Below are 24,718 nucleotides of genomic sequence, written 5' to 3' on the forward strand. Positions count from 1 at the left end.
AAGGGTGCAGCCATCAAACCTTCTCCTCCCTGTCCCAGCCTCTGGCCCCACACCTCCTACTCCCTGGGCTGGCAGGCATCCTGCTACCCCCACCGCCTGCATCCCCATCTCTGCCCACCAGCTCCTCCACCTGTTCTCAACAGCCCTCAAGCACTTTGCTCCTGCAGAGACACCTTCCTCTCTGGCCTCACCTGTTTCTCTGTTGGCACAAGGTCACTCCTTCAGCATCTGAGCCTGCCCCTCATTCTCCTAACTCATACGTGCCAGATTTCTGTCCCCCTTCTCAGGAATGTTCCAGTAAGGAGTGGCTGCACGTTCTGCCTCCATACCCTCCTTTCCCCTCACTCCCAAACTCTGCAATGTGCTTCTGTCACTCTGTGTACCTGCCTGGCCAAGGAATGTCTATCAACAGATGTTTATGAAGCTCCTGTTCTACATCAAGTGCTGTGCCAGGCAATGGGAAATGAAAGTGACCAAGGCAGTCCCAAACTCACGGTGCTTGTGCCAATGGACAAATACACAAGTAAATAAAGACCATCACTAGAGTCTGGGAAAGTTCTATGAAGCAAGCAAACAGATTGAGAGGACACAGAGTAACTGGGGAGATGGGGTTGAGCATCTGTATTTTAGATAGGGAGGCCTCTCCAAGAAAGCACACCATCCAAGGAGCAGGGAGGAGGTGGTCCAAGTGGAGGGAAGTGCAAGTTCAAAGGCCTTGAAGCAGGAATAAGCATTTGTGCTTGGCAGGAAAGAAAGAAGTCCATGGGTTTGGACAGAAGTGATAAGGAGAGGGTTGCCAGGGTTAAGGGAGGTAAAGAATTGATCCTGGGGGCTGGCCAGGTGGCTCAGGCGGTTGGAGCTCCATGCGCCTAACGGTGAAGGCTGCCGGTTCAATTCCCACTTGGGCCAGTGGGCTCTCAACCACAAGATTGCCGGTTTGTCTCCTCGAGTCCCGCAAGGGATGGTGGGCTGCACCCTCTGAACTAACAACGGCAACCGGACCTGGAGCTGAGCTGCGCCCTCCACAGCTAAGATTGAAAGGACAACAACTTGACTTGGAAAAAGTCCTGGAAGTACACACTGTTCCCCCAATAAAGTCCTGTTCCCCTTCCCCAATAAAAAAAAAAAATCTTAAAAAAAAAAAAAAAAAAAAAGAATTGCTCTCCAACTGAAGGGAAAGTCCTTGCAGACTTTAAATGACAAGATCTGATTTGTATCTTAAAAAGTGCCCTCAGGTCCCACTGCTGTGTAGAGGTAAGAAGTGGAGAGGGCAATCAAGTCGTCAGGAGGCAATGCTTACTCGTTTTGGATGTCCAACAGGCATATCACACATAATGCATCTAAAAAGAAATATCTGGATCTGAAAACAAAGCAACAAAACCCCCCGTCCCTCCCCCAATCTTCCCCATTTTCGTAAACAGCACCACCATTCACCCAGATGTTCCAGCCAAAAACTTAGGGGCCATCTGGCCTCCTTCCTCTCTCTCATCTGCATCTCAAGTCCTGTCTACTCTCTTTCCTTATCCACTCCTCTCCTTCCCTACTGCCCCCACCCGGGTCCAGGTGCCATCACTTTCACACGGAGCTCTGCACCAGCCTTTTCACAGCCCTTCCTCCTCTCTTCTGCCCCTGATGGTCCACTCTCCACGCAGTAGCCAGGGGTACTTTTTAAAAACACAAATCTGTCACTCCCTGTATAACACATCCGTCAAGGATTCCCTTCGCCTTCAGGCCTTTCATGAGACCTGGGCCCAAGAACCTGGACCAAAAGGAACAGGTGGAGAAGGAGTGTGAGTGGAGGTAAGATCGGAAGGGGCGGAGCCAGGCTCGTAGCACCGCCTTCCCGTTTGCTTCGTGCCCTCCCAGCCTTAGGAACCTTTCTTCCTGGCGCCAGCGGAAGCTTTTCCAGTAGTACCTTCCGGCCTCGACGACCCTATTTCCCGTGCTGCACCTCGGTCTTCCTTCTTCTCTTCCGGTCCCAGGGTTTTGGGAGTTGCGGGCTTGGGTGAGTGCTGGCCGCGCGGCATCCGAATCCATCCACCACGCGCGGACGGCGGTGGACGCAAGCCCCGGGGAGGACAGGGAGACTGGCTACCTGGCTGTAGGGAGCGGAGGCCGTGGGACGGGGGCGGTGCTCGTGGGTTCTCGAGGAGTGGATGAAGGGGGAGAACTCGGATTTGGGATGCGAACGCAATCTTGCGGCGGGGGCGTTTGGTTTCGGGGCCCCACTGCCTGAGTTTTCGAGGACTGGCGTCCGGTCGCGCGCAGTGAGTCGAGGCGGGTGGAGGCCGCAGATTCCTGGCATCTGTGCTGCAGCCTCATTCTGGCTTCTGGTCTCACGTTCTTCAGATCAGGGCGGCAGACGTAGGCCCAGCCCGGCGAGTCCCCAGCCCTGATCTCCACTCTGTTCCTCCAGGTGCTGACATGGCCAAGTCCAAGAACCACACCACGCACAACCAGTGTAAGTTCCTCCGGCCCATCCTCCATCGCACGCCCAAAACTCTGGCAAAGATTAGGGATATTGGAGCAGGGCAACGAGGCACATTTCTAGCGTGGCCGTAGTGCTTGTTTTCTAATACTTGTTTTCAGCCGGTATTACCTTTGGGGTTGTAGATTTAGAAGTTGGGGTCCTCCGAGATACCCACAGTGCTTTGCACTCCGTGATAAGGAGTTTCTCAAACCTCAAGAAGACCTGCTCTGGATGTAGTGGTTTTCTTAGGCTTTCCAGCTGTGGTGTTGGGTGGTCTAGGTCTTTAATAGGAGAAACTTCATTTTTTGTCTAATTCCTTTTCTTCCCCCAGCCCGAAAATGGCACAGAAACGGCATCAAGAAACCCCGATCACAAAGATACGAATCTCTTAAGGGGGTGAGTGTGTGCGCGGAATCACATACAGGTGTGTCTGTCTGGCTCCAGCTGCTCCGCTGGGGCCTGTGGTGTAGCCTTTTCCAGCGTCACCATCTGCCTGTGCATCATTATTAACTGCCCGTAGTCTTGCGTGGACTTCATGCTCTGCCAGACCCTAGTAAGCTTTACTTGGCCATTTCCAGCCCAGGATGGAACCCCTGGTCCGGTATAACCTGCCTTCTTAGGGCAGTTTGTCTGACTACGTCCATTGCCCAGCCAGAGCACTTCCTGGGAAGGAATGGCCTTGTCTGTGTGTACCAAGGTACTATGTGTCTAGGGTACTATGCGTCTTCCATGCCACATTGACCAGACAGAGGAGCTTGATCTGACCCAGTGCTGGGCTTGGGAACAGCTTCCCCTCCAGTGCCAGGGAGTGCTAAGGATTAACTGAACAGGCTGAGGCTGTAGGGTCTGAGTAGAACGGAGCCCTGTCTTCATTCTGCTGCTCCCCTGTACCCTTGGTGTCTTCCTCCTCGTTTGCTGTTGTACCAGGCTGGGTATTGAACTGACACCTTCCTTTAAGGGGGTGGGGTGGCCCTGAGGAGGTTTCAGGATTCAGCCATAGTCCTGCAACCCTGGCAGAGGGCACAGCTTCTGCACTCACATTTCAGTTCTCCTGGGCTCGGGGCATGTAGCCCTGAGAATGTGCTGTGTGGCACTAGCAGGTGCAGTCTTGCTAGGGTGGTCCGTGTTTCTCTGCAGACACTTTGTTTCAGCATTTAAGGTGACTTGATGCTGTGTAAACCCTCAATAGGCCTTGGCTGGAGCCTCCCAGTGTCCTACGTACCCCACTAGTGGTGACTTGGGGGTCCCACATGCCATACTTACAGCTTCTTGTGCCTGCCTTCCAGGTGGACCCCAAGTTCCTGAGGAACATGCGCTTTGCCAAGAAGCACAACAAGAAGGGCCTGAAGAAGATGCAGGCCAACAACGCCAAGGCCTTGAGTGCGCGAGCTGAGGCCATCAAGGCCCTCGGAAAGCCCAAGGAGGTCAAGCCCAAGATCCCAAAGGGCGGCAGCCGCAAGCTCAGTCGACTTGCCTACATCGCCCACCCCAAGCTTGGGAAACATGCTCGAGCCCGCATCGCCAAGGGTCTCAGGCTCTGCCGGCCAAAGGCCAAGGGCAAGGCTCAAACCAAGGCCCCAGCTGGTCCTGCAGCTGCAGCTCCGCCTCCAGCTCAGGCCCCGGGTCCCAAAGGTGCCCAGGCTGCCACGAAGGCTGCAGCGTAGAGGCCTCTGTCTGCCGATGGAGGACGGAGAGACTGGGGGACCCTGAGCTGCTGTCTGCGTGGGGCTGGTGTCCTCCTGTGCTAATAAAGCTGAGGCAGGATCTGGCAATCAGCTTGTGTCTGTGATCCCAGGGCTGCAGCTGGGGTTCGAGTGGGGTTTGTACTTCCATTTTGTGTGGGAGGAGTCCGGCCTTCTCTGGATGGAAGGGTGTGTTTGGGCATTGGGAAGTAGTTCCCTGGAGTACAAGAAGGGGACCTACTGAGAAATGGTTGGGGACCTTAGTGAAGCTGGGGCACAGCTTACTGGACTGAGCAGGCTGGCGAGGAAAAGGACAAATCCCAAACATCCTTGTTAGGCTTTGAAACAGCATAGGAAAGGGAAGACGCTGCTGAAGAATTCTGCCGCACTCTGGCCTGAGGTGTTCGAGGCTCTTTCTAGTGTACCTGGCCAGCATCCACTGCTCAGCTTGTGCTGGTCCCCCAAGTGCTAGGAGTCCTGGGTGTGCAGGAGGGACTGTTCATGACTTGACTGCTGCTGGGTCACAGATGACACCATTGTATCCTGCAGGGAGGCCTGGCCAGATGAAGGTATTCCTGGGCAAGTGGGCCCCTGGAAGTCTACCTAGATGTACAGCAAATTCTTGGAGAACTGGGCATGCACCAGGTGATCTGTTTACCCAAACCCCCAACCAGTAGGGGGCTGGCAAATTGACTACACAGACCCTCTCCCCTTGAGCAAGGGCTCCTAATATGCTAGTCTGTCGACATTGCCTCTGGTTTAACTCAAGCATTTCCATGTCGGCGGGCTAATCAGTCCATTACCATAAAGCTTCTGGAAAAGGTACTGTGTTTCTGTACCCCCATTGAAGAGAGTGACCAGAGGTCACATTTCAAGAACACGATATACATGAATGGGCAAAAGAACCCAGTACTGAATGGAGGGTCCATCTCCCCTATAACCCACAAGCATCTTGGCTGGTGGGACGGAAGAAGGGTATCTAAGCCACAGATGGGATGGCTAACTGGAAGACCTGCCTTGGTCGGGTGGACAGAGGTGCTTTCCGGTGTCAATACATTTAAATAGCTGACCTGTGGGGCCTATAGCCCCACGTGCCAGATGAGGAACTCGGACTGAGGCACCCAGTACAGTAAAGTCGTGGAAAAGGGCACAGCAATAATTCCGACACTTGCCATGGCCCAACGGGTCATGATAAAGAACGTGCCAAACCCTACTGTCCCTGGAACTGGAACTACTTAGTGGGATCTGCAATGGGACCTTCTGCCTGGTTGCAGCAGTTAACTTCGTGCCCCTGGATAAGGCTCAGTCTCCAGTGGGACCATCACCCTAATGTAGTCAGGACCCATGGACGTGCTATATGTGAACTGGTCCCTGCACCATTGAAAGGGGGTCATGGTCTGGCATATTCTGCCTCCTATTCACCTCACGACAGAAAGCATCACCTCTCTTGGCCAACTCGTATGCTTTCCACGGCCTAGCCACATTCCCAAAGCCACAGCTACATTCACATCCAAAAATCAGGTGACAAGTGTCATTAAATTGGGAGAAGACCTCCCAATTTAAGTCCCAACGGTGTTTTTACCTTCCTGACCTTGGACTTCTGCTGTCCCTGTGGCATCAGCTACAGGGAGGTACCTGTGCCATCATCCAAACAAATGTGTCTCTTACATCAGATGAATCTGCTTATAGCTCTTTGTTAACTCATGAAATCTAGAGTAAAAGCCCACGGGATCCAAGTCTATGTGACCCATTAGCACACTGGTTTGGGTCCTGGGGGGCATGGTGGAAAAAATTGTTACAGGCATGGGTTGCTTAAACTGCCTTTTTTCTTGCATGTGTCTATATTGTTGCTGTGGGCTGTCTCTCCAATGTGGCCCATTGGTGACCAGATGAGCCGCCTTCCTGCTACTGAAGCCTCTCGCTGACCACTCAGGCCCCTTGAGGGAGAGGCAGGCACGTGAGACTGTAAGAGCTGGTCATAGGGGGTGGGGTGTGGGGAGACGGTTCCATGACATGACCACTGCCAACTGCCAGACTTGTAAACTAGACCTGGGCCCTAACAGAGGTTGCTGCCCGTAAATGCCCTCAGACTGTCTGAGCAACGCCTCCCCTCTGCCCCAGTGTCCTGCCCCTTATCTGGAACAGGTCACGCCCCAGAACCCCTATCCATCCTGCACTGTTCTATATAATTCTTTAACGCCTGCCATGCTGCATGGAGGATATCCATGTCATTTTGCTGCCACCCAAGGTGCACCTCATATGTAAGTTCCCTTAATCAGCTCTATTAATTGGCAGACTGGAGTGGCTGGCCTGTCTTCAGTCTTTCTCCGCTCTCTACTTAGAGAGGTAGCTTTTCTGTCTTGGGGCTTTTTCCTGGGTCTGTGTGTCGTCACACTGGGAGGCAGGGCAGTGGTGGCACTGCCTTATGACTGAGCCACACTCGGCTGTGTCCCCCCGGGTCAACTGTTTCAGCTGCAGTCAGTCCTCTGAACAGCCAGTGAAGGGAATAATAGTACAGAGGTGACTGGCTCCTATAGAAAGCACACTGCTTTTGGTCACACTTAATCCTCAAACCAGCCTTTGAGTATGGTGGTCACGTACTCTGCTCCAACCGTGGGTACTTGGGAGGCTTAAAAATGGTTGCTATTAATTGTGCTGGGGCAGACAGTGCAACCCATGTCATATGGTCCCCCTATCTCTGAGTCGGTATTACTGTTATCTTTGGTTCACAGGTAGGGTAGCTTGTTCAAGATCACGGAGCTAGGAAGGGACGGAGGTAGCATGGAACCCAGGCAGTCTGTGCAGGGCCCCAGGAAGTTTGCCCAACCAGGGTTAGGCAGTGAGCGCTTGACTGTCACCCCTGGCATGCTCTGTGGGTGGCCCACTGCCCCCACCAGCTGGTGTCAGATAGAAGGTGTGGTCTTGAGAGGGACCAGGAGGAGGTTTCGTGTCCTGAAGACGGCTTGGCCCAGCCTGAGATCACCTGGTCAGATGGCTTCTAAAGTGAGCCCTGTCCTCTAGTCCCCAGGATGGGGTGGGAAGACGCTCCTTTCCCAAGTCACCTTGTTCCAGTCTGAAAGGGGAAGCCAGACCCCAATCTCAGGAGACCCCAGGTCAGGGGCTTCAACTAGGCTGCCTTAAGGTCACAGCCAGCTTGCTGCCCTCAGCCTCCAGCTTCCACATGGAGCCTCCCTCGTGTTAGGAAGCCGTTCCCTCGTGGGTAGGAAGCAGTTCCCCAGTTCTTGAGTCTTAAATCTTGACTCCATTACCTCTAAGCTGTGTGGTCTTGGGCGAGCAATTCTAGCAGAACTTCTAAAGTGGGGCGCAGTGAAAACTACATCAAAGGGCTGCCATGCGGGCTCAAGCAAGGTGAATGAAGCTGGCGGAGGTCCTGGCTCCTTGTCAGAACTCCATGAGCAGGGGCCATTATTCCTGTTTGGACTAAGCCTGCAGGCCCCAGAACCAGGCTCTGGGCTTCCCTTCTGGCCACAACGAGCTTCAAAAGCCAGTCCTTGTCAACTGTGCTCTGTGCTCAGGAAGGTCAGAACAAGGCTAGATCAGGTCTCTGGGTCACAGCCGACTCAGCACTGCCCGGGGCCCTAGCAAGACTGACAGACTGAAGCCCAACTTGTGGGCCCCTCTGTACACACTCACCCATGATCCCTGCCCAGGGTGCTGGGGACCCTAAGATGAACCACCCAGGTTGACCGGGGCTCCTTCCCCTCTGTGACCAGAGCAGAGGCCACACCCCCTTCCTGTCTGCTGGAGGGTTTGACAAATGCTAGCAGTCATACCTTGCCAGCTGTCCCTCTGTCTGCCCCACATCTGGCAGGGGCCCTGCTGGCCACCAGGTCTGGTCCTGTCTCTGGATCCTGAGGGTGCGCCCAGAAAGCCAGGAGTAACTCCCTGGGATCTTTGTCTCGGTGTCCCCTTCAATGCGAATGGTGTACCTGACATCACAAGTCACATATAGATGTGGTGGCCACTGAGAACAGTAACTATGGCCCCTCGTTGCTGGACACAGATGTGGCTAGGTGGTTGGTACAGGACGGGTGTGCTGTGGGGAAGGACACAGCAGCATGGAGTGGTGGCAAAGTGCCCAGAGCCAGGCTCTGTCCTCATCTGTGAAATGGGATGGTAACAGCATGTCCCCAGAGAAATGGGAATCCATGTGCCATGAAGTCCCCTGTCCACACAGACTTTATTGTTAGGCGGGGGGAGGAGGGGTCCTTGGCACTGGTCATGGTGGAAGTTCCGGGGTAGAGGCTGGGAGCGCGTGGCTCAGCTGTCACTGGGCAGGGCGGGCACGCTGGCCAGGGCAGGCAGCAGCTGTGTGTATATGTCGACCCCACGGAGGAACACAGCTTCATGCAGCCGCTCGTCATGGTCGTGCAGCAGCACTGGTGTGCGGTTCATGGGGGAGAAGCCCAGAGCCGGGACCCCCACCTGCAGGCACAAGGAGGAGCTGTCAGGGGAGCAGCCAGCGGCCAGGACCATCCCACTGCCCACCCTACTGCACGCAGCTCACCGCGCGGAGATAGCGGCTGTCAGTGGCAGCGGGGAAGATCTCAGGCTCCAGAGTGAGGTTCCTACAGAGGGAAGAGCCTGGTAAATGGGGGACAGAGAGAGGAGAGGGCACGGGAAGGGGCAAAGGAAGGCGGAAAGAAGGTAAAGAGAGCCGGAAGGGGGAGAGGAGGGCAGGACATGGTGCTCACATGTCCTTGCAGACGCCGCTAAATGCTGCCCACCAGGGGTCTGAGTCATCAATAGATGTCACTCGGGGCTTCGTCCACTTCTGCGGGGAGGGGAAGGATGGCAGGATCAGGACAGGATCTAGGCATCTTGCCCTGGCACAGGGCACATCCCCACCCCCACCCACCTACCCAGATAGCCAGCTGGCCAGTCCAGCCACAGGCCTTCTGCCAGTTCCTCAAAGGCCACAGGTCTGGGACTTTCCCCTGCCCTCCATTTACTTACTTCCTGTCCATCCTTCAGATCCTAGCCAAGTGCCCTTCCCCAAGATGGCTCTTCCAGACCTCAAGCTGGTCCAATTACAGGTCTCCGAGTATGAGGTCCCACCCCTTCTGGACCATATGTGTGCATACTTACATAGAAGTAATATGACATAAATATTTGGTTCCTGTCTATTCCCCCCTTCATACTGTAAGGACTAAGAGGGCAGGAACCGTGTAGAAGTTTCCTGCCTGCACTATTTCCCAGCAGCCAACAGTGCCCTCCACAAGAACGTGTCTCAGAGCTAAAGCAATGCCCAGATGTGTGCAGGCACACCAGGCACACACTCCTCCAGTGACACTCTGCCAGCCTAGTCTCCCCAGCTCCCACAGCTCCCCCATCACAGGTCCCAGTTGGTACCTGAACAAACTCGAAGGTAACCCCCTCGCCAGCTGCCTGGCACCAGCTCCACAGCTGTTCCTCAAAAGCCTATGAAAGGGGACATGAGATGATCTGTCAGGCTCTCCCTGAGCCTCTAGGACAGGATTGAGACCCGGGCTCCCTCCTCCAAACCCAGGTGGAGATGGCACCTTCAGGTCCACATCCGGTGCCACACGGAAGTCAAAGCTGGCGCTCATGCTGGCAGGTACCACGTTATAGGCCACGCCGCCCTCTAGCTTAGTCAGGTTCACGGAGGTCACAGCCCCCTGTTTCAAGTGGGGGTTTGACTGCAGCCTGTAGTGGGGGCCATGGGCAGGGGCAGCAAGAGGGAACCACAGATAAAAGAGGCTCGGCTTCCCTCCTCTGACACCCTCCTGCACCCACCCCTCTCCCAGGCTGCCTCACCTCTGCCTCTCCTTCTCCCGGAAAGCCAGGATCGAGCTCACAACCTTGTGCTAGGAGAGTGTAAGGTTAGGTGTGAGAATGGCCCCAGGATAGAGCCTTGGGAATTCCCAACTGCCACCCACCAGTCCAGTGTGCCACCCACCAGCTTCTCTGCGGCTGTGTCCTTGATGAATTGTGAGCCGTGGCCAGGCTGCCCAGTGCTTGTGACCCGAACCCCTGGGAGATGCAAAGGGAAGGGGTGCCGTCAGCATGGGAAGTGCTGGGAAATCACTCAGCCCTGGGGCGGGCACGTGTTTGCCCCTCATTTCAAGCTCTCCTGGCAGGGAGAAGGTACAGTGTAGGGCTGATATCTGCCCCAAATGAGGGCCTGCCCTCAGAAGCTCAGGAAGGAGAAGCCCAGGAAGGAAGGGGCTGGGAGGCAGAGACCCAGGGTTCCAGGCCTACTTGGGCCCCTGCCTCTTCTGGCCGCCACCTGAATAGTGCCCCCCTCCCTCCAAGCCCATACTCACACCAGGGGCTCCGCTCACTGTAAAAGACAGTGAAGGCATCAGTGGGGTTGGCCAGGCCTAAGGAGGGAGGAAAGGGGGTTCAGAGGGTGGAGTGGTCCCGCCCCCCACTAGCAGCCTGCCCTGCTGGCCACTCAGTGACCTGCCCCCCTGCTCACCCTCATCCAGGGCGAAGCCAGCCCTCAGGGCCTGGAACTCAGGCCTCTGTACAAACAGCTCCATGCCTTGGTGACCCCCAATCTCCTCATCTGTAGCAGCATCAGGGATGTGAGATGAGGGAGCCATTCCCCAACACAGCCGCCCCCTCCCTAAAGGGCCCCTCCCCGAGCCACTCCTACCTGGCACAAAGGTCATGTGGATGGTTCTGGGGAAATGGCGGCCTTCAGCCTTTAGCCTCCTCACAGCCTCCAGGTACCTGAAGGGCAGTGAGAGGGTGTAAGCCAGGTGCTGAGGGAGCCACCAGATGCTCAGGTGGGCAGACTGGAGCCGTAGGCCCTGGGCCCTGCTCTGTGACAGCCTGGCAGGGGACTCAGGAAAGTCCCTGTCCCTCAACCTCCCTGTCCATGCAATGGTCACAGCAGTAATGCCTGCACAATGTAAGGGGGACATCTTGAGGTCCCTCGGCCTTGAGGTTCTCCAATCACAGCCCAGGCCCATTGGGTGGTTCCAATGGGCCAGAACTGTGGGGGACTGGGAATGCAGGGCACTCACTGGATGCTGACACACTTCATGTCCTGGGCGCCCCTGGCATAGATGTAGCCCTCAGCATCCTTGAAGGCCTCAAAGGGGTCATGACTCCAGTGTTCCTGGGGGCAAGGGTGGGAAGAGGAACCCTCAGTCATTAATCCACTGTGCTCAACAGTGGCCCTGCCCCAGGAGCCCACTGTAGGGTGGGGGTCACAGAGGGAGTGGTGAGGGATCAGAAGGGGGCTGAGGAGGACAGCAGATTGCCATCCCTCATCTCTGCCTCCCCCCCCCCGCCCCCGGGCTTGAAAATGTTGCTGAACAAAGGCTGCTTGAGTGGAGTGATGCTGAATGAGGTCGAGAGTCAGCGCCAGGACCTGCCTTGGGAGGCTCCCCGGGGTTGGTCAGGTTCTGACTCGTCTTTGTCCCTTGCATCACCCCCCCCACACACACACACACACACACCTTGAAGACAGGTACCACATCCGTGTGGGAGTTGAGCACAAGGGAGGAGAGTTTGGGGTTGGTGCCTGGCCAGGTCAGCACAGTCACCACAAGGCCAGGTGCCACCTAGAGAGGGCCAGGAGGCGGGGTGGTCAGTGCAGTGTGAGCAGGTGTCCCAGGCCCCCTCCCCGCCCCTCCCCACGCAGGGCCCCAGGCTCACCTCCACTTTCTGACAGCCCAGGCCCAGCTGGCGGGCTCTCTCCTCTAGGAAGGCCACGGCAGCCCCTGGGGACACAGAGTCTTGAGGCTGCTTCTGCCTACCCAGGCCTCCCCCTGGCCAGGAAGAGCTTGGGGGTACATCCAGAGAGGGGAGCAGACCCAGAAATGGGCTGCTGCCTCCTCAACACAATTCCACATTCCTCAGAGACACCTGCATTTCTGTCCCCAAGGGAGAAGATATTTTTGGCCAGTGACCCTTTGTGGAAGGCCAAGTGGGAAGTTCAGGGTTAGAAGCTGGTGTTATTGTTATCTTCCTTAAAGGTGGGGAAACTATGGTGCAGGGACATGAGAGTCACCCAACATCTCCCAGCTGGAAAATCACAGCAGGAATTTGGACCCATGTACACAATTCCCAGCCACCAAGTTTTACTCTTTAAGGGCTAGGGCCTTTGTTCAGCCCCCCTAGGCTTCTGGAGGCCTCTTCTTCCACGTGGCTGCCCCAGTCTTCCCCACCCAAGCCCTGGGCAGTATGGTGAAGTTGTTCCTTTACTAGCCACCAGGAATAACTTTTGGAGCACAGCCTCTACAGAAGAGGTTCCTGCACAGTCTGGAGAGACTGCAGAGCAGTGTGTTGACCTAGGGGATGTTTAGAGGAGTTGAGGTGCCATTTGGGGCATTAGAGTGGGGCTCAGATGGGTGACAGGGGTTGGAGCCTGGTTTAAAGCATTGTGCCCACCCCACAGGCCCTGGGACCGCCGCCTTCTCACCGTAGTCGGGCTTGGGATGGACGGTCCGGATGCGCAGGTACTGACGGAATAGTGTCACGGATGGGTGCTCACCCTCGCGACCCTGGCTGGCCATGGCGCTGCGCTTGGTTAGCTGGGGGCAGAGAGAGTGGCTACCTACTCCTCCCAGCCGCTGGAGCCCAGGGGACTCCATTTGTACACAGCCCCTGCCCAGAAGGACACCTTGTTTCGTTCGGAGCCCCCATTCTGTTTTCAGGGGCTGTGCTGGCCACTTTCAACACATTTCCTTATTTAACCCCAAAGGGCCCCACGAAGTTTGTTCCTCTGAATGCCCACTACACAGAGGAGAAAGCTGAGGCTCAGAGTTTCGGGGAGAGCTAGAGAGTAGCTGAACTAGGTTTGAAACCAGACATTGACTCCCCCGCCCTCCTCAAAAAAATTTCTCCCCAGTTGTTCAGATTTCTTGCCAGGGAGCCCCAGACCCCCCTACCCTTCTCCAGGGCCCCACACCTCGCTCTCTGCAGGTCTTGGGCCGGCGATCCCCTGTCAGCGCCCAGCTGGGACTGTGGCCGGAACTCAGGGTCCTGCGAGGTCGAAGGCTCACAACCAGTCCCCGCCCACCACGTGGCTGGACCGGGATCGGGGGCGGGACCGAAGACTGCGAGTGTGGGTGTCTCCGCCCACCGTGGTTCCAGCCTCTGCCTGGTAATCCGAGGTCCGGATTCCAGATCCCGGGGGCCGCTGCTTCAGCCGCCAGCTCCTCCCAGCGGCGGAAGGCGAGCCCCTGGCTGGCCCCGCCCCCACAGGCCCCGTCCCGCCCAACAGGACACGCCCCCCAGGGCCCCGGGCAGCGAGTTCCGGATGGCCCCGCCCCCAGAGGTCTCCACCTCCTGTAGCCTCCGGATTGGGCCGAAAGAGAGGAGGGCGGGCCCTCGCTCTCAGATTACAGCGCGCAAAGTCCTGCGGGAGCTTGTCTTTGCCTGCTCCCCCTACCCCTCCCGCGAGGGGCCTACTTCTCCCCTTTTCATGTCTCAGCTCCTAGGGAGGGCTTCCCTGACTTCCTCGGTCCCCTGGGTGGAGAGGTTATTGGTTAACATCTGCCTCCCACTCTGTAAGCTCCAGGAGGCTGGTTCATGTACCCGCAGGATTCTGCCCCTGCCAGAGCACAGAGCAGACGCCCGGACACCGTGCCAAGAATGAAGGATAAATGGACGGACAGATGCATGTGTGACTGCGGTGTGATCGTGTGAACGAGCTGCTGTGTGGGCAAATCTAACATTGTGTGTCAGTGGGTATGGCAGTGTGTGTGGTGGTTGGGTGTGACAGCATCAGTGTGACAGGATGTCACAGTGAGGATGTAACCATGATGCTGTATTGACAGTGTAAGAGGTGGGGAAACTACACAGAAGCGTACAGGTAGCACACTCTTGACAGACCCTGTGCCAGACTCCCTAGGTCTTCTGCAGCCACCGGAGACGGTGGATAAAGACACAGGTATCCCCCTGGCCACCCACACACTGCACACAGTTATAGCTGCTCACTTGTGTGCTGGGTTGCCCTTTGCACTCTCAGCCAGTTTTGCCCTCTGCTCCAGGAACTGAGTCAGCTTGGGAATGCAGGGTTGAAGACTTTAACCTCAGGGCCCAGAGGTGGGCAGGGAGGGGAGGGGAGGGATACACCCCAACCCTCCTGGGGTTTAAATCTGGGCTGCTGACCCACACATACCCAGGGGCAAGCAGAATTGTGGTTCACCAGCAGTACCACGTTAATTGTTAAACCACATTCCCCACCCCCACCTCTATACATCCTGCTCCCTTTGGCCTGTATTCCTGACTCTCTCAGCTCCGCTGCCAGGCCCTGGATTTCCCACCAATCGCAGTGGTCATGCAGCAGTAGTAACACCCCCCCACCCCACAGGAGCACTGTGTGCCAAGAGCTTCACTTACCCAGACTCATCCAATCCTCAAGCCACCTCCTGAGCTAGGTGTTACCATCATGCCCATGTTACAGATGAGGAAACTGAGTCACAGAGTGGCGAGGGCAGTCAGCCCACTTCGTAAAGTAGCCCATGTTCTTAGCCTTCCCAGGCTGCTGAAGCACTCCCTCCCACTCCCGCCCCACCTGCAGCAACACCAGGAAACAGGACCTGTCACTTCCCGGGCACGACAAAAATACTTTTATTTATTGCGCCTGTGAGATGAAATGAGAGGTCCTGACTGGGCCCAGCCCTGTGGCCTCTGGCCTGTCATCCCAGGGGCTGCCTCCGTGGTGGGGGACTGGTCCAGACCCTCCAAGCTCAGGACAGGCCTGGGGCCTGGGCAGTGGGTAAGCTCAAGGCAGGTGGTCAAGGAAGGCAAGGAGGACAAGGTGGAAGTCTTTCGGCTTGTGGAGGTAGCAGGCATGGCCTGCGTCCTGCAGCTTCACCACGGAGTGGTTGGGCAGGTGGCGGAGCTGCTTCAGTGACTCCCGAGCCAGGACGCGGTCCAGTTCCCCATACAGGATGAGAGTTGGGGTCTGCAGGGCAAGGCAAGGGGCTGTGATCTTGGGGCCTGATGGGGACTGGCCCTCAAGCCACCTCCTTAGGAATTCTTCCCCAAACCCATCTCTTCCATCCAGATCAAGGATGGGTCCATGTGTCCTCCAAGTGAGACCTGAGTCCTTACCCCTCCCCCCCCCCCCCCCCCCCCCCGGTGACTTGAGCCATGATAGGAAGCCAGGACCTTTGGAGACCCTTCTCCCAGTACCTTCACAGCCCAGAATTGTTCCCGGGTGTAGTTCTGGGTGGAGGCAGGTGCGATGGGCACAAATCCGTGCAGCTGGTGGTGGCCTCGCATCAGGAAGGGCAGGGCATAGTGGCCGCTCAGCGAGGGGCTCACCAACACGGCATTCTGCACCTGCAGGTCCCGCAGCACACGCTCCAGCAGCTCCGCCCGCCCTGCCTCTGTGCTTGCCTCTTTCGAAGGTGCTGAGTTCCCAAAACCTGGGAGCAGCAGGAGGCACCAGCTGAGGGAGGCTGGGAAGGGACTTCTGCCCACCACAGTGGGGGAAAGCGATGGGGAGTGGTGGCACATGGCACATGCTGCCCCAAACATCCCAGAAGCTGTTTTTTGTAATGTGATAGGCCTGCTAGAAAAACATCTTTCATTCATCATATCAGCACAAGTGAAAAAGACTGGTAATATGCAGTGTTGGAGAGAATGTGGGGAAATGGGTACTTTCATATGTGACTGACGGGAGGATAAGGCCACATAGCAGGGGTTTTTTTTTTGGGATGAAGGGTAAGGTAATATTTGTCAAAATTTAAAAGATGTCTGTCCTTGACCTATCAATTGTCCTTGGTAGCTACCCTACGGGAATTATTGCCCACACGCTCAAAGAAGCATGTCCAAAGATGCTTTGGCTTCAATACTTGAGCATTTCAACTACCACTGCAAACTACATCAACCTCCATATTCACCAGTGGAGGACTTGCCAGATAGAACCTGTCCATCCCTCCGATGTCATATAGTGAGGGTCATAGCGACTGGTATGATCCACGAGACATGGTATATGCGGAGAAAACCAAGTTGCAGACAGGTTTGCTAAGCAGGCAGGACACCAGTGATGTTTACAAGCCCTACCACACAATCGTGCATACTGTCTCTATGCATCTCTGTGTATGGAAGTGCCCCAAAAGGGTCTGGCACCCCCAAACTGCTTAGAATGGTGAGAGGGAGAGAAATGTGTCATGGGGCTCTGAGAGCGTCACTCTTACTTGAATTTTTAATGACAAGAGTGGCAGCATAAATCATTTGTACAGCTGAAAAAAAGCTCCCGAGTTTGTCATAAAATATACAGTGAATCTCCCCAAGCAGTCACAGAGAAGTGAGTCACGTTTCCATTTGTTCTGTGACGTGCAACAATCCACACTGTTGTTTACAAGGTAGAAAATAAAGACACAGACCTTTCTGTGTTGCCATCTTGTGTTGCGACCTGCCACTGTTTGTTCAGACACTGGGATCCAGATGCCCCCCTGTCACATCTTAGGGTTTTCCTACCCCTCCAATTCCCGCTTCTGGGAAACTGCCCCCTTGTACCTGCTGCAGGCTTCCTCCCCAGACCCAGGGGTGGGGGTTCTCACCTGGGAGGTCAAGGGCCACGGCCCGGTAGCCCCTCTGTGCCAGCAGCTGCAGTGTGCCCAGCTGCTCCCATGTGTGGGAGTTAAAGGCCCTTCCATGGAGCAGCACCACCTCCACCCTGTGGGCACATGGCAGTGTGGGTCCTCAGGGTCTGGCAGCAGCCCACTTTCTTCCTAGGCTTAACCCCTACCCTCCCAGGCCCTGAGCACCCTTAGTTGAGCTGGGGTCCCACATAGGGACTCCCCCTGGGCCTAGTCCTCCCACCACACCCTCGGGTCAGCACCCACCTGCGTGCCCGGTGTAGGGGGAGCACCTCGCGGTAAAAGATGGGGGAGTTGCCAGGGGTCAGACCAGCCAGGATTGTGACATTGGGGTCTCCCCAGAGCCAGGAGGTCTGCTCAGGGAGGCCTGGCAGCCCCACATACAGTAGCAGCATGAGCAGCAGGCCCAGGCCCAGCAGGGCTACCTGGGACCGGCTCATGGAGGTCTGTACCACAGTCTGGAGGAGGAGAGGAGAGGAAGAAGAGGCTGGGGCTGAGCCTCCACGAGGCCCCCTGGACCCTATCCCCAAAGCCCACCCAGAAGCCCCCAGCAGGGGAAAAACTCAGCTCTTGTCCTTTCCCCTGCTCTGGGCAAGGGTCTGAGGGTTCACACGCAACTACTCCACATGCCAGGGCAGGGCTCAGTTACCCCGCAGCGTGAGAAGGAGCATCTGAGATGTCCCCTGGCACACAGCATGCTCAGTGACAGTATCATCATCGTGCCAGCTAATACTACTTCCGTTCATCGGGCGCTTTGACAGCCAGGCCCTGAGCGTGGTCCTTCACATAGAAGGGCTCATGAATTCACACAGCAACATTGGGGAGCAGATATGATTATAGGTCTCTCACAGATGAGGGAACTGAGGCTCAGAGAGCTAAATTCTCTGGCCCGAAGTGCAATAAGCAAGGAGGGGAACTGGGATTTCAACCCAGGGCTGGGTTCCTAACCACTGGGCCACACTCGGTTTGCCAAGGAAGAAAGCATGGTGCTGGGAAGTGGCGGAAGAACTGGAGCCTTGCTGGTGGACAGAGTGGTGAGTGCTGTCAAAGGCGAGACTGTGTGTAAAAAGACATCCTGTAGAGGGCATGTTTGGAAATGGTTCTTTTTATCACATTGCCTATAACAATGCTAAAATCAGAATGTGTTTTACAACTCATGGGAATATTTAATGCTCCACCCCAGCTGATAGTAAGTGGGAGGAGGGCTTGTGGGGCATCTGTGAAGGAGGAAAAGCTGAGGCATGAGGGGGTGTGGGACCAGGGAGTATGGTACCCTTAGAAATGGAAAGGGCAGCATGGAGGCTGGAGAGATGAATGCCACCCGCCAGCTTCATGCCAAGTGACCTGCTCATGGACTCCTCCAGTCTGGGGCCTTTGCCAGGCCAGAGGACAGACCTCTGGACCCGGACCCAGACAGAGCAGTCAGCCCCGGCTTTGAGATTCTGCTCTGCCACGTCCTGGCTGTGAGTCTTCAGTTTGTCAGTAAAATGGGCAGAAGGATAACCCTGAGGCTGCCCTCCCAACCCTCCTGTGAGATTTCAACAATACAGTGGACTCCAATCTGTGTAGTCCTGTCATCATTTTGGGAAGCTAGGAAGAGCATGCCTGCTTGTTCCCACATTCTAGTAAAGACATCTTTATTGAGTGCCAGCTGGGCATTGGCCTGATCTAGGAACTGGGGACCCGTCTCCAGCTCCACCCACCTCTTTGGGGATGTTTCCCGAACTCCCACCCCCAGGCTACCGGGTCCGGTGGAGACCCAGGAGCTGAGCGGAGGAAGAGCGCTCTCCATTCTTCCTTCTGACCCGGAACAGCTTAGGATGCACGCCTCCAACGCGGCGTTAGCCTAGACTCCCATCAGGCGGAGCATCCGCGCTGGACGTCTCCTTGTGGTGGGCCTGGCGCGCAGGGACGCCTCTCCCGGAAGGGAGGGGCAGGACATCGGCCGTTGCCTTGGCAACCCAGGCAGCAGCTGGCGCACTAAACCTTAACCCGCGGTAGTGAGCAACCTGGTCTAGCTACAGATACGGGGGGCCGGGGGCTGGAGACGTACCCGCGTTAGGTCCTTGGCATACACATAGACAATGACACAGGTGTACACGCATGTACACAAACTTAGAGTCTTGCCCCCACCCACTTTTGTTTTGCATTAGCTATTCCCTACACGTACACGCAGCTTCTTTGAACATGCACTGGCCTGTGTGCAATCGATGCTTTGAAATACATACCCTCAAAATCAGGAAGACAGACGTATAGACACACACACTTTCAAAATCATATGCAGACCCAAATTTCAAGCACCGTCATACCCACAGCCCTAAAACTACACACGCACACAAGAAACACACATGCACAGGCCGACAGACGGACACACACAGACCCTTAGAAATACACACAGGTGGTACCCTCAAAATCACAAGCACACAGAAATACACACAGTAGATAGTATATACAGACAAAAAGCGGGCGTACAGACCAATACACCATCCAACATAGGCACAAGGAACACTGACACACACCACACGGACACACACGTACACCCAGATGCCCAAGAACACACGCAGGAAAACGCACGCGTGCACACACAGCACACGAACTCACGCACACTCGCTGCCCAGCGCCTGCCCCTCCTGCTAGACTCTGCCCCAGGACGCCGGGGCAAGGGGCGGAGCAAGGATGGCCAGCCCCCGGGCACCCTGCAGACCTCATTCCCCGGGGACACTCACCGGGCGGACCGAGATGACCGGGCCTGCCACCACGGAGCGGGCCCCGCCCACGCGGAACCAACAGCCAAACAGTGCAGCGACCATGGCGCTGCCTCCGCGGCTCTGCAGGCGCCGGCGGGCACTAGGAGGCCGAGAGCGCGGCCACCGGGGGCGCGCTTGCGCAGTCCGCAAGCCTAGTAGCCTTGATGGGAGTAGGGGTGGGGGGCTGGGGGCGATGCCCCAAAGTCCGCAGGCCTGGTCTCCCCGTTCAGGTTTTTAGCATAGTTTTCGGCCTGAGAGCCAGGGGAGAGCCACCCAGCTTCTTCCCACTGGAGCATCTCCACCTTCGCGCCGTCTTTCTCATCTGTAAAGTGGGGTGAAGGATAAGGGTTGTCTTAAGCACTTAAGGATCGGTCAAGCCTTGGCACAGTGTCTAGCAGCGAGGTCTCGTTGTGTGCCAGATATTATTGTTAGGCAGCAGCTCCAGGTCTCGGCCCAACGACTTCCCTGACCTCACACACGTTCACTCGGTCAGAGTTGTGGTGGCCCCTGGGCTCCTTCACGTCTCTATGACACCTTTCCTGGTTGGTGAGGTGCGACCGACGTCTGCTTTGCCCCTCAGACTCAGGCACTGCGTGCCACCTGGCCCAGCACGGAGAAGCTGCCGGGAGCGCGCAGAATTCACTCTTTTACTGGCACCCTGCGAGGTAGGCAATGTCACAGCCATTCTACAGGCAAGGAAAGAGGCTCCGAGGCGTTGGGAAAATGATCAAGGCTACCTGGCTGGACATTGGCAGAACCTCGCATTCAAACCTGTCTGGCCTCAACTGCATGCCTGGCACACAACTCTGGGCCCTGGCAGTCCAGGCTGGGGATGAGGAAAGATGGGAGGAGAGAGCAGCAGGGATGCGACCCCAAAGCAACTTCTCAAGCCACGCCATATGCATGTAGGCAGGTCGCCGAGGGCCTCGGGGCTGCACCCAGTCTGGTGCTTGGGGCACGTGGTGCCAAGGGGCTTGAGGAAACTGAGGCCGCTGTGAGAACAGCACTGACCGGCCCTGCGGCAGTTTGTGGCCACAAGAGGGCGCCCCAGAGCACGGCCCGGCCCCCGCACAGGGCCGGGCCACCTCCCTGCTTCCCCGCCCCAGCCCCTTCCCAGTTTCCCCGCCCCAGTCCCCATTCGCCGCCAGCACTCGCCAGCCTCCTATCTGCTCGGGCCCACGCAACTCCCCAGGTACTTACCCTGCACCCCCGACCCTCTCTTCCTCTCTCCAGTGAGAACCTCCACCAACCCCAAGTTTCTCCACTTGCGATCTCGTTTCCTTGGGTCCCTTTCCTTGGGTTTGCCCCTACCGAGCCCAGCGAGCCGGAACCGAAGTCCTCAGAGAGGCGGCGCCGGTGACGGTGCCCCTGACCGCGGCGTCAGCGCGCTGAGCACTCCGCGTCCTTTGCGGGCGGGAACTCCAAAGCCTTTTCCAGCTCAGCACTCCAGTTTCCTCTTTTCAGGGTGTTTTACTCCAACCATGACCCCCACCTGCGGTGCCAGCCTCCCGCCCTGTACCAGTGCCTTTGAAGAGGACGAGGTTGATAAGCAAGATAGCTACTTACTATTGACTGAGCACTTACTTGCTTAGTACTAAGTGCTAGACCCGCTCGGAGTGTTTTACACACGTGGCTTCATTTAATCCTACCAACCACCTATGAGCTAAGTATTACCCACATTTGTAGAAAAGGATAACAGTAAGAACAATAATCGTAATGGGAGGCCCATGTATTGAGTTCTTTCCAGGGACAATTCTTTTCTTAATTTTAGCTCACTAATTCTTGGCGTGGTCTTTATTATCCCATATTTCAGATGAGAAAACTGAAGCCCAAGGCCATACAATTAAGTGAGCGTCAGAGGCAGAAATAACACCTACCTTTTCCTCACCCCCAGAGCATGTTCCTACAGTTCTGGGAGCCTCCTGGAGGCCTCCTTGCTGCTCCCCAGGGACCCCCGTGCTCTCCCTGGCAGCCTTTCTGCTCCACCTGGGCAGGCTGTTCTGTGGGTCACCAGCCTGATCTGAACCGCAGGCACTGCACCAGCACAGCGGCAGTATGGCAGGCGTGGAGCAGCAGGAGGGCACCATCCAGGTGCAGGGCCAGAGCCTCTTCTTCCGGGAGGTTCGGCCGGGCAGTGGGCTGGCCGCCCGCTTCTCTGTTCTGCTGTTGCATGGCATCCGCTTCTCCTCTGAGACCTGGCAGAATCTGGGCACGCTGCACAGGCTGGCCCAGGCTGGCTACCGGGCTGTGGCCATTGACCTGCCAGGTACTTCTGGGGCAGGCTTCTGGACAAAGGTGGTTGGGGATTCACTGGGGACCCATGGCTGGGGGCTGGGGAACTGGAAGGACCTAGCCAGGTGGGGCCCTGAGCTCCACAGGGAGCAGTGCACACTGCAAGGACCTCAGCTTCTCTGGTCTCAACCCGGATGTTGTTTCTGGCTGTGTTGCCAGGAGCAGTGACTCAGGTCTCTGAGCTTCTGTCTCATCTGTGATGGGAGACAACCACACTCCTTTTGAGGTTTAGCTCTAGTGAGAACGCAATGAGATTATCCATATGGGTATGTGATCAGTGACTGACACACAATAAATAATTGGTGCTCTGCCAATTGGAAGGAAAATATTTTGACAGAGCCATACCATAGGCTCTATTAGAAGCCCTGAGGAGTGAGACTGAGTTTCTTGGCACCTTTGGGGGCAGGGCAGGGTCTGGTGGGTGGCTAAGCCCCTAGTCATGATCCCAGATAGAAAGTCCTAAGCTGGAGGGAGGCAGGGGCAGCCCCAAGCTGTCCACCATGACTGGAACTGGCAGGTCCCAGCCCCTGGTGTCAAGTGTGGAAGGCGTGGCATGGCTGACCTGCTGCCCTCACTGGCCATAGCTATAATGATTTCAGTGCCCAAGGGCGGGCCTCCAGGCCCTGATGGGATTGGTTTTGGCAGTGAGTTGGCCTGAGCTTCAAGGATAATGTCTTAAGCTAATCTTTCTAGGGGAAGATAGGGACCTACTAATTGGAGGGGAGGTACGTGTGCAGAGCCAGCCCCCTCAGCTACTGTCCCCAGGCACTCACCCTGCTAGCCCTGCCACAGGTGCCTGTTAAGTAGTTAACTCACTTAATTTTCACAACAGTCTTAAATGGCAGATACTTTTGTTATCTCCCTTTAAGAGATGGGGAAACTGAGCAGGCTACAGGGCTGCGGAGATTTTCCAAGGTCACGTGGGTGGTAGATGGAGAATTGGGACTTGGACTCAGCTGTGTTTGACTTCAGAGCCTGATTCTCTCCAGGGCGCTGCACTGCTGGGGGAGATGGGCATAGATATGAGGGAAGTGCCTTATGCTTGCCTCAGATATGACAGAATCTAGGCTGTTGTAGGAATAAACTCGGACGTACTGCTTGTTGCAGGACCGTGGCACAGAGACTGACCTAGGAGGGCTTCCTAGAGGAAAGGACCCTTTCTCCCCCATGTTCCCACTCATCACCCTTGTCTTGTCTCTCCCACACCTGAATCCCTGCAGGTCTGGGGCGCTCCAAGGAAGCAGCAGCCCCTGCCCCTGTCGGGGAGCTGGTCCCCAGTAGCTTCTTAGCAGCTGTGGTGGATGCCTTGGAGCTGGGCCCCCCAGTTGTGATCAGCCCGTCGCTGAGTGGCATGTACTCCCTGCCCTTCCTCACGGCGCCTGGCTCCCAGCTCCGGGGCTATGTGCCAGTGGCCCCCATCTGCACTGACAAGATCAATGCTGCCGACTATGCTAGTGTGAAGGTATCACTGTGTGCGAGGCTGAGAAGCCCCTGCCAGGAGCAAGGGGGGGGGCCCTCCCAGGGCCTTTCCTCATGTGGGGGCCAGGTAGCCAAAGGGTGGCTTCTGGGAGGAGCTGAACCACTCAACACTGCCTTTTTGGTTTTCTTAGCATATTACTGTGCCAAACCCTGTGCTAAACGGTGTGCTAGGACAGACAGAAATCCATGCCCCCGGCCCTCGGAACTGGCTCCCTCTACCCCACTGGGCCAGCTTATCTCTCCCCCTCATTTGGAGTATTCCCAGGGAAAGACGGAAGTGATGGGGAGGGCTGGAGCTGATCTCTAGGAGGCTGGGGCTGGTGTGGCTGGTCCTATTGACTCTGTCTCCCTCTCCTTTTTCTAGACCTCGGCTCTTATTGTATATGGAGACCAGGACCCCATGGGTCAGACCAGCTTTGAGCACCTGAAGCAGCTGCCCAACCACCGGGTGTTGGTCATAGAGGGGGCGGGGCACCCTTGTTACCTTGACAAACCTGAGGCGTGGCATACTGGGCTGCTGGACTTCCTGCAGGGGCTAGCATAAGGCGCAGCCCTGCTGAGGGGGTGGGCTGCTTGGCTGCCTGACGCTCTCTCTCCATGGGTTCCTGCTTAGCATGCTCATGCAACAGGTGTGTCTGTCTATCTGGGTTCTTGTCTTTGGGGGTCTATCTGTCTTTTTCTTTTACTCTTTTTCTTGCAGTGAGACTGAGGAGGTGAAATCAAGAGAAAACAACTCAGGAATGAAGGGACGTGATCTGATGGAGGGTAACCCGTTAGATGAGCTTCTGCTATAAGGCTGTCCTGCTAGGCTGTACTCCTTCCTCTGTTCTGCCCAGCCTCCCCCTCCTACATCCCACCTCCTCCTTTGGCTGCTCTACAGCCCCTACCCCGCCTCTCAGGTCACAGATACCTACATGCCCACATGCATGTTTACATATGTTCCCAAATATGACCCAATAACATAGGTACATGCACCTCTGACTGCCATGCATGCTCAGGTGCAGCTTTGCATTGCATATACAGATACACATGCTACTTGTGCTGCCACACAAGCACTTGCACAGGCATGCGTGACCTCCCAACCATGCAGCACCCCACTGTCTGGAAAGGTGGGGACCCCATGGGCCAGCCCTTGCAGGAGATCCTCTGCCAAGCTTAGGATATGGCCTATGCTGAACTCCATTCACCCACAGGTTGCAGCTGACCCCAGATTAGAATTGCCCCCCAAAAAGAGAGTATTACCCCTTTGACCCTCAGATTTCCCTGCTTTTCCTCCTCGTTCTGAATGCTCCACACCTCCCCAAGTTATTAGGCCTGGGTTTTCTCAGCTAAGCTTGTTTCCTGCTCTGAGGTTTGGGGGGTGGGGAGCAGAGTGGAGGTCGGTGAAATAAAGTGATGCAATTAGACCCCACAGGCTCTTGCTGTCTCCAGAGCGCCGCCCCTCCCCCACGCTTGGGACGGCCACTGTGGGCCCCGCCCCCACCCTGGCGG

General features: G+C 56.3%; 4 protein-coding genes across 8 annotated transcripts; 2 read left to right on the forward strand and 2 right to left on the reverse strand.

Annotated features, from left to right (window-relative positions):
* Positions 1-1,898: 1,898 nt before the first annotated feature.
* On the forward strand, positions 1,899-4,242 carry RPL29 (ribosomal protein L29). Of its 2 annotated transcripts, none has more exons than XM_019753244.3 (4): positions 1,899-2,005; positions 2,417-2,461; positions 2,802-2,866; positions 3,757-4,242. In XM_019753244.3, exons 2-4 carry the CDS (start codon positions 2,425-2,427, stop codon positions 4,132-4,134), a joined length of 480 nt encoding a protein of 159 aa, XP_019608803.1. In that variant the 5' UTR covers positions 1,899-2,005; positions 2,417-2,424; the 3' UTR covers positions 4,135-4,242. The 2 variants fall into 2 exon arrangements, with proteins under 2 accessions (XP_019608803.1, XP_019608804.1); XM_019753245.3 differs by having other exon boundaries at positions 1,990-2,005; positions 2,350-2,461.
* Positions 4,243-8,329: 4,087 nt separating this feature from the next.
* Positions 8,330-13,325, reverse strand: ACY1 (aminoacylase 1). 2 transcript variants are annotated; one of them, XM_019753270.3, is made up of 15 exons: positions 13,061-13,325; positions 12,572-12,683; positions 11,806-11,870; positions 11,607-11,711; positions 11,169-11,263; positions 10,796-10,872; positions 10,616-10,705; positions 10,461-10,517; positions 10,094-10,167; positions 9,952-10,001; positions 9,696-9,840; positions 9,526-9,594; positions 8,868-8,947; positions 8,681-8,741; positions 8,330-8,598 (listed from the first exon to the last, which is right to left on the reverse strand). In XM_019753270.3, the coding sequence occupies exons 2-15, from the start codon at positions 12,663-12,665 to the stop codon at positions 8,434-8,436; spliced, it is 1,227 nt and encodes a 408-aa protein (XP_019608829.1). In that variant the 5' UTR covers positions 12,666-12,683; positions 13,061-13,325; the 3' UTR covers positions 8,330-8,433. The 2 variants fall into 2 exon arrangements, with proteins under 2 accessions (XP_019608829.1, XP_074168337.1); XM_074312236.2 differs by having other exon boundaries at positions 13,041-13,316.
* Positions 13,326-14,703: 1,378 nt separating this feature from the next.
* Positions 14,704-20,873, reverse strand: ABHD14A (abhydrolase domain containing 14A). 2 transcript variants are annotated; one of them, XM_019753273.3, is made up of 6 exons: positions 20,768-20,873; positions 19,436-19,778; positions 16,956-17,167; positions 16,671-16,786; positions 15,295-15,530; positions 14,704-15,064 (listed from the first exon to the last, which is right to left on the reverse strand). In XM_019753273.3, exons 2-6 carry the CDS (start codon positions 19,517-19,519, stop codon positions 14,882-14,884), a joined length of 831 nt encoding a protein of 276 aa, XP_019608832.2. In that variant the 5' UTR covers positions 19,520-19,778; positions 20,768-20,873; the 3' UTR covers positions 14,704-14,881. The 2 variants fall into 2 exon arrangements, with proteins under 2 accessions (XP_019608832.2, XP_074168342.2); XM_074312241.2 differs by lacking the exon at positions 20,768-20,873 and adding an exon at positions 20,657-20,677.
* On the forward strand, positions 20,551-24,633 carry ABHD14B (abhydrolase domain containing 14B). Of its 2 annotated transcripts, XM_088798107.1 has the most exons (5): positions 20,609-20,648; positions 20,921-20,997; positions 21,488-21,722; positions 22,969-23,210; positions 23,592-24,633. In XM_088798107.1, the coding sequence occupies exons 2-5, from the start codon at positions 20,938-20,940 to the stop codon at positions 23,769-23,771; spliced, it is 717 nt and encodes a 238-aa protein (XP_088654233.1). In that variant the 5' UTR covers positions 20,609-20,648; positions 20,921-20,937; the 3' UTR covers positions 23,772-24,633. The 2 variants fall into 2 exon arrangements, with proteins under 2 accessions (XP_019608833.1, XP_088654233.1); XM_019753274.3 differs by lacking the exon at positions 20,921-20,997 and having other exon boundaries at positions 20,551-20,648.
* Positions 24,634-24,718: the final 85 nt, after the last annotated feature.

The sequence above is a fragment of the Rhinolophus sinicus genome, chromosome 5, assembly GCF_057876585.1.
Source record: "Rhinolophus sinicus isolate RSI-liver-muscle chromosome 5, RSI-T2T, whole genome shotgun sequence".
NCBI classification, from domain to species: domain Eukaryota; kingdom Metazoa; phylum Chordata; class Mammalia; order Chiroptera; family Rhinolophidae; genus Rhinolophus; species Rhinolophus sinicus.

Excerpts from the sequence above, each read along its gene's own strand:
- ABHD14A (XM_019753273.3), bottom strand. The coding sequence starts at position 19,519 with ATGGTCGCTGCACTGTTTGGCTGTTGGTTCCGCGTGGGCGGGGCCCGC. Across the intron at positions 17,168-19,435 it reads CGGTCATCTCGGTCCGCCCG|ACTGTGGTACAGACCTCCAT; the intron begins GTGAGTGTCCCC and ends CTCCTCCTCCAG. Across the intron at positions 15,531-16,670 it reads CGTGGCCCTTGACCTCCCAG|GTTTTGGGAACTCAGCACCT; the intron begins GTGAGAACCCCC and ends TGCTGCTCCCAG.
- ABHD14B (XM_088798107.1), top strand. The coding sequence starts at position 20,938 with ATGACCCCCACCTGCGGTGCCAGCCTCCCGCCCTGTACCAGTGCCTTT. Across the intron at positions 21,723-22,968 it reads TGTGGCCATTGACCTGCCAG|GTCTGGGGCGCTCCAAGGAA; the intron begins GTACTTCTGGGG and ends GAATCCCTGCAG. Across the intron at positions 23,211-23,591 it reads CCGACTATGCTAGTGTGAAG|ACCTCGGCTCTTATTGTATA; the intron begins GTATCACTGTGT and ends TCCTTTTTCTAG.
- RPL29 (XM_019753244.3), top strand. The coding sequence starts at position 2,425 with ATGGCCAAGTCCAAGAACCACACCACGCACAACCAGT. Across the intron at positions 2,462-2,801 it reads CCACACCACGCACAACCAGT|CCCGAAAATGGCACAGAAAC; the intron begins GTAAGTTCCTCC and ends TTCTTCCCCCAG. Across the intron at positions 2,867-3,756 it reads GATACGAATCTCTTAAGGGG|GTGGACCCCAAGTTCCTGAG; the intron begins GTGAGTGTGTGC and ends CCTGCCTTCCAG.
- ACY1 (XM_019753270.3), bottom strand. The coding sequence starts at position 12,665 with ATGGCCAGCCAGGGTCGCGAGGGTGAGCACCCATCCGTGACACTATTC. Across the intron at positions 10,873-11,168 it reads ATGAAGTGTGTCAGCATCCA|GTACCTGGAGGCTGTGAGGA; the intron begins GTGAGTGCCCTG and ends ACTGCCCTTCAG. Across the intron at positions 9,841-9,951 it reads CGGGAGAAGGAGAGGCAGAG|GCTGCAGTCAAACCCCCACT; the intron begins GTGAGGCAGCCT and ends CCCCCACTACAG.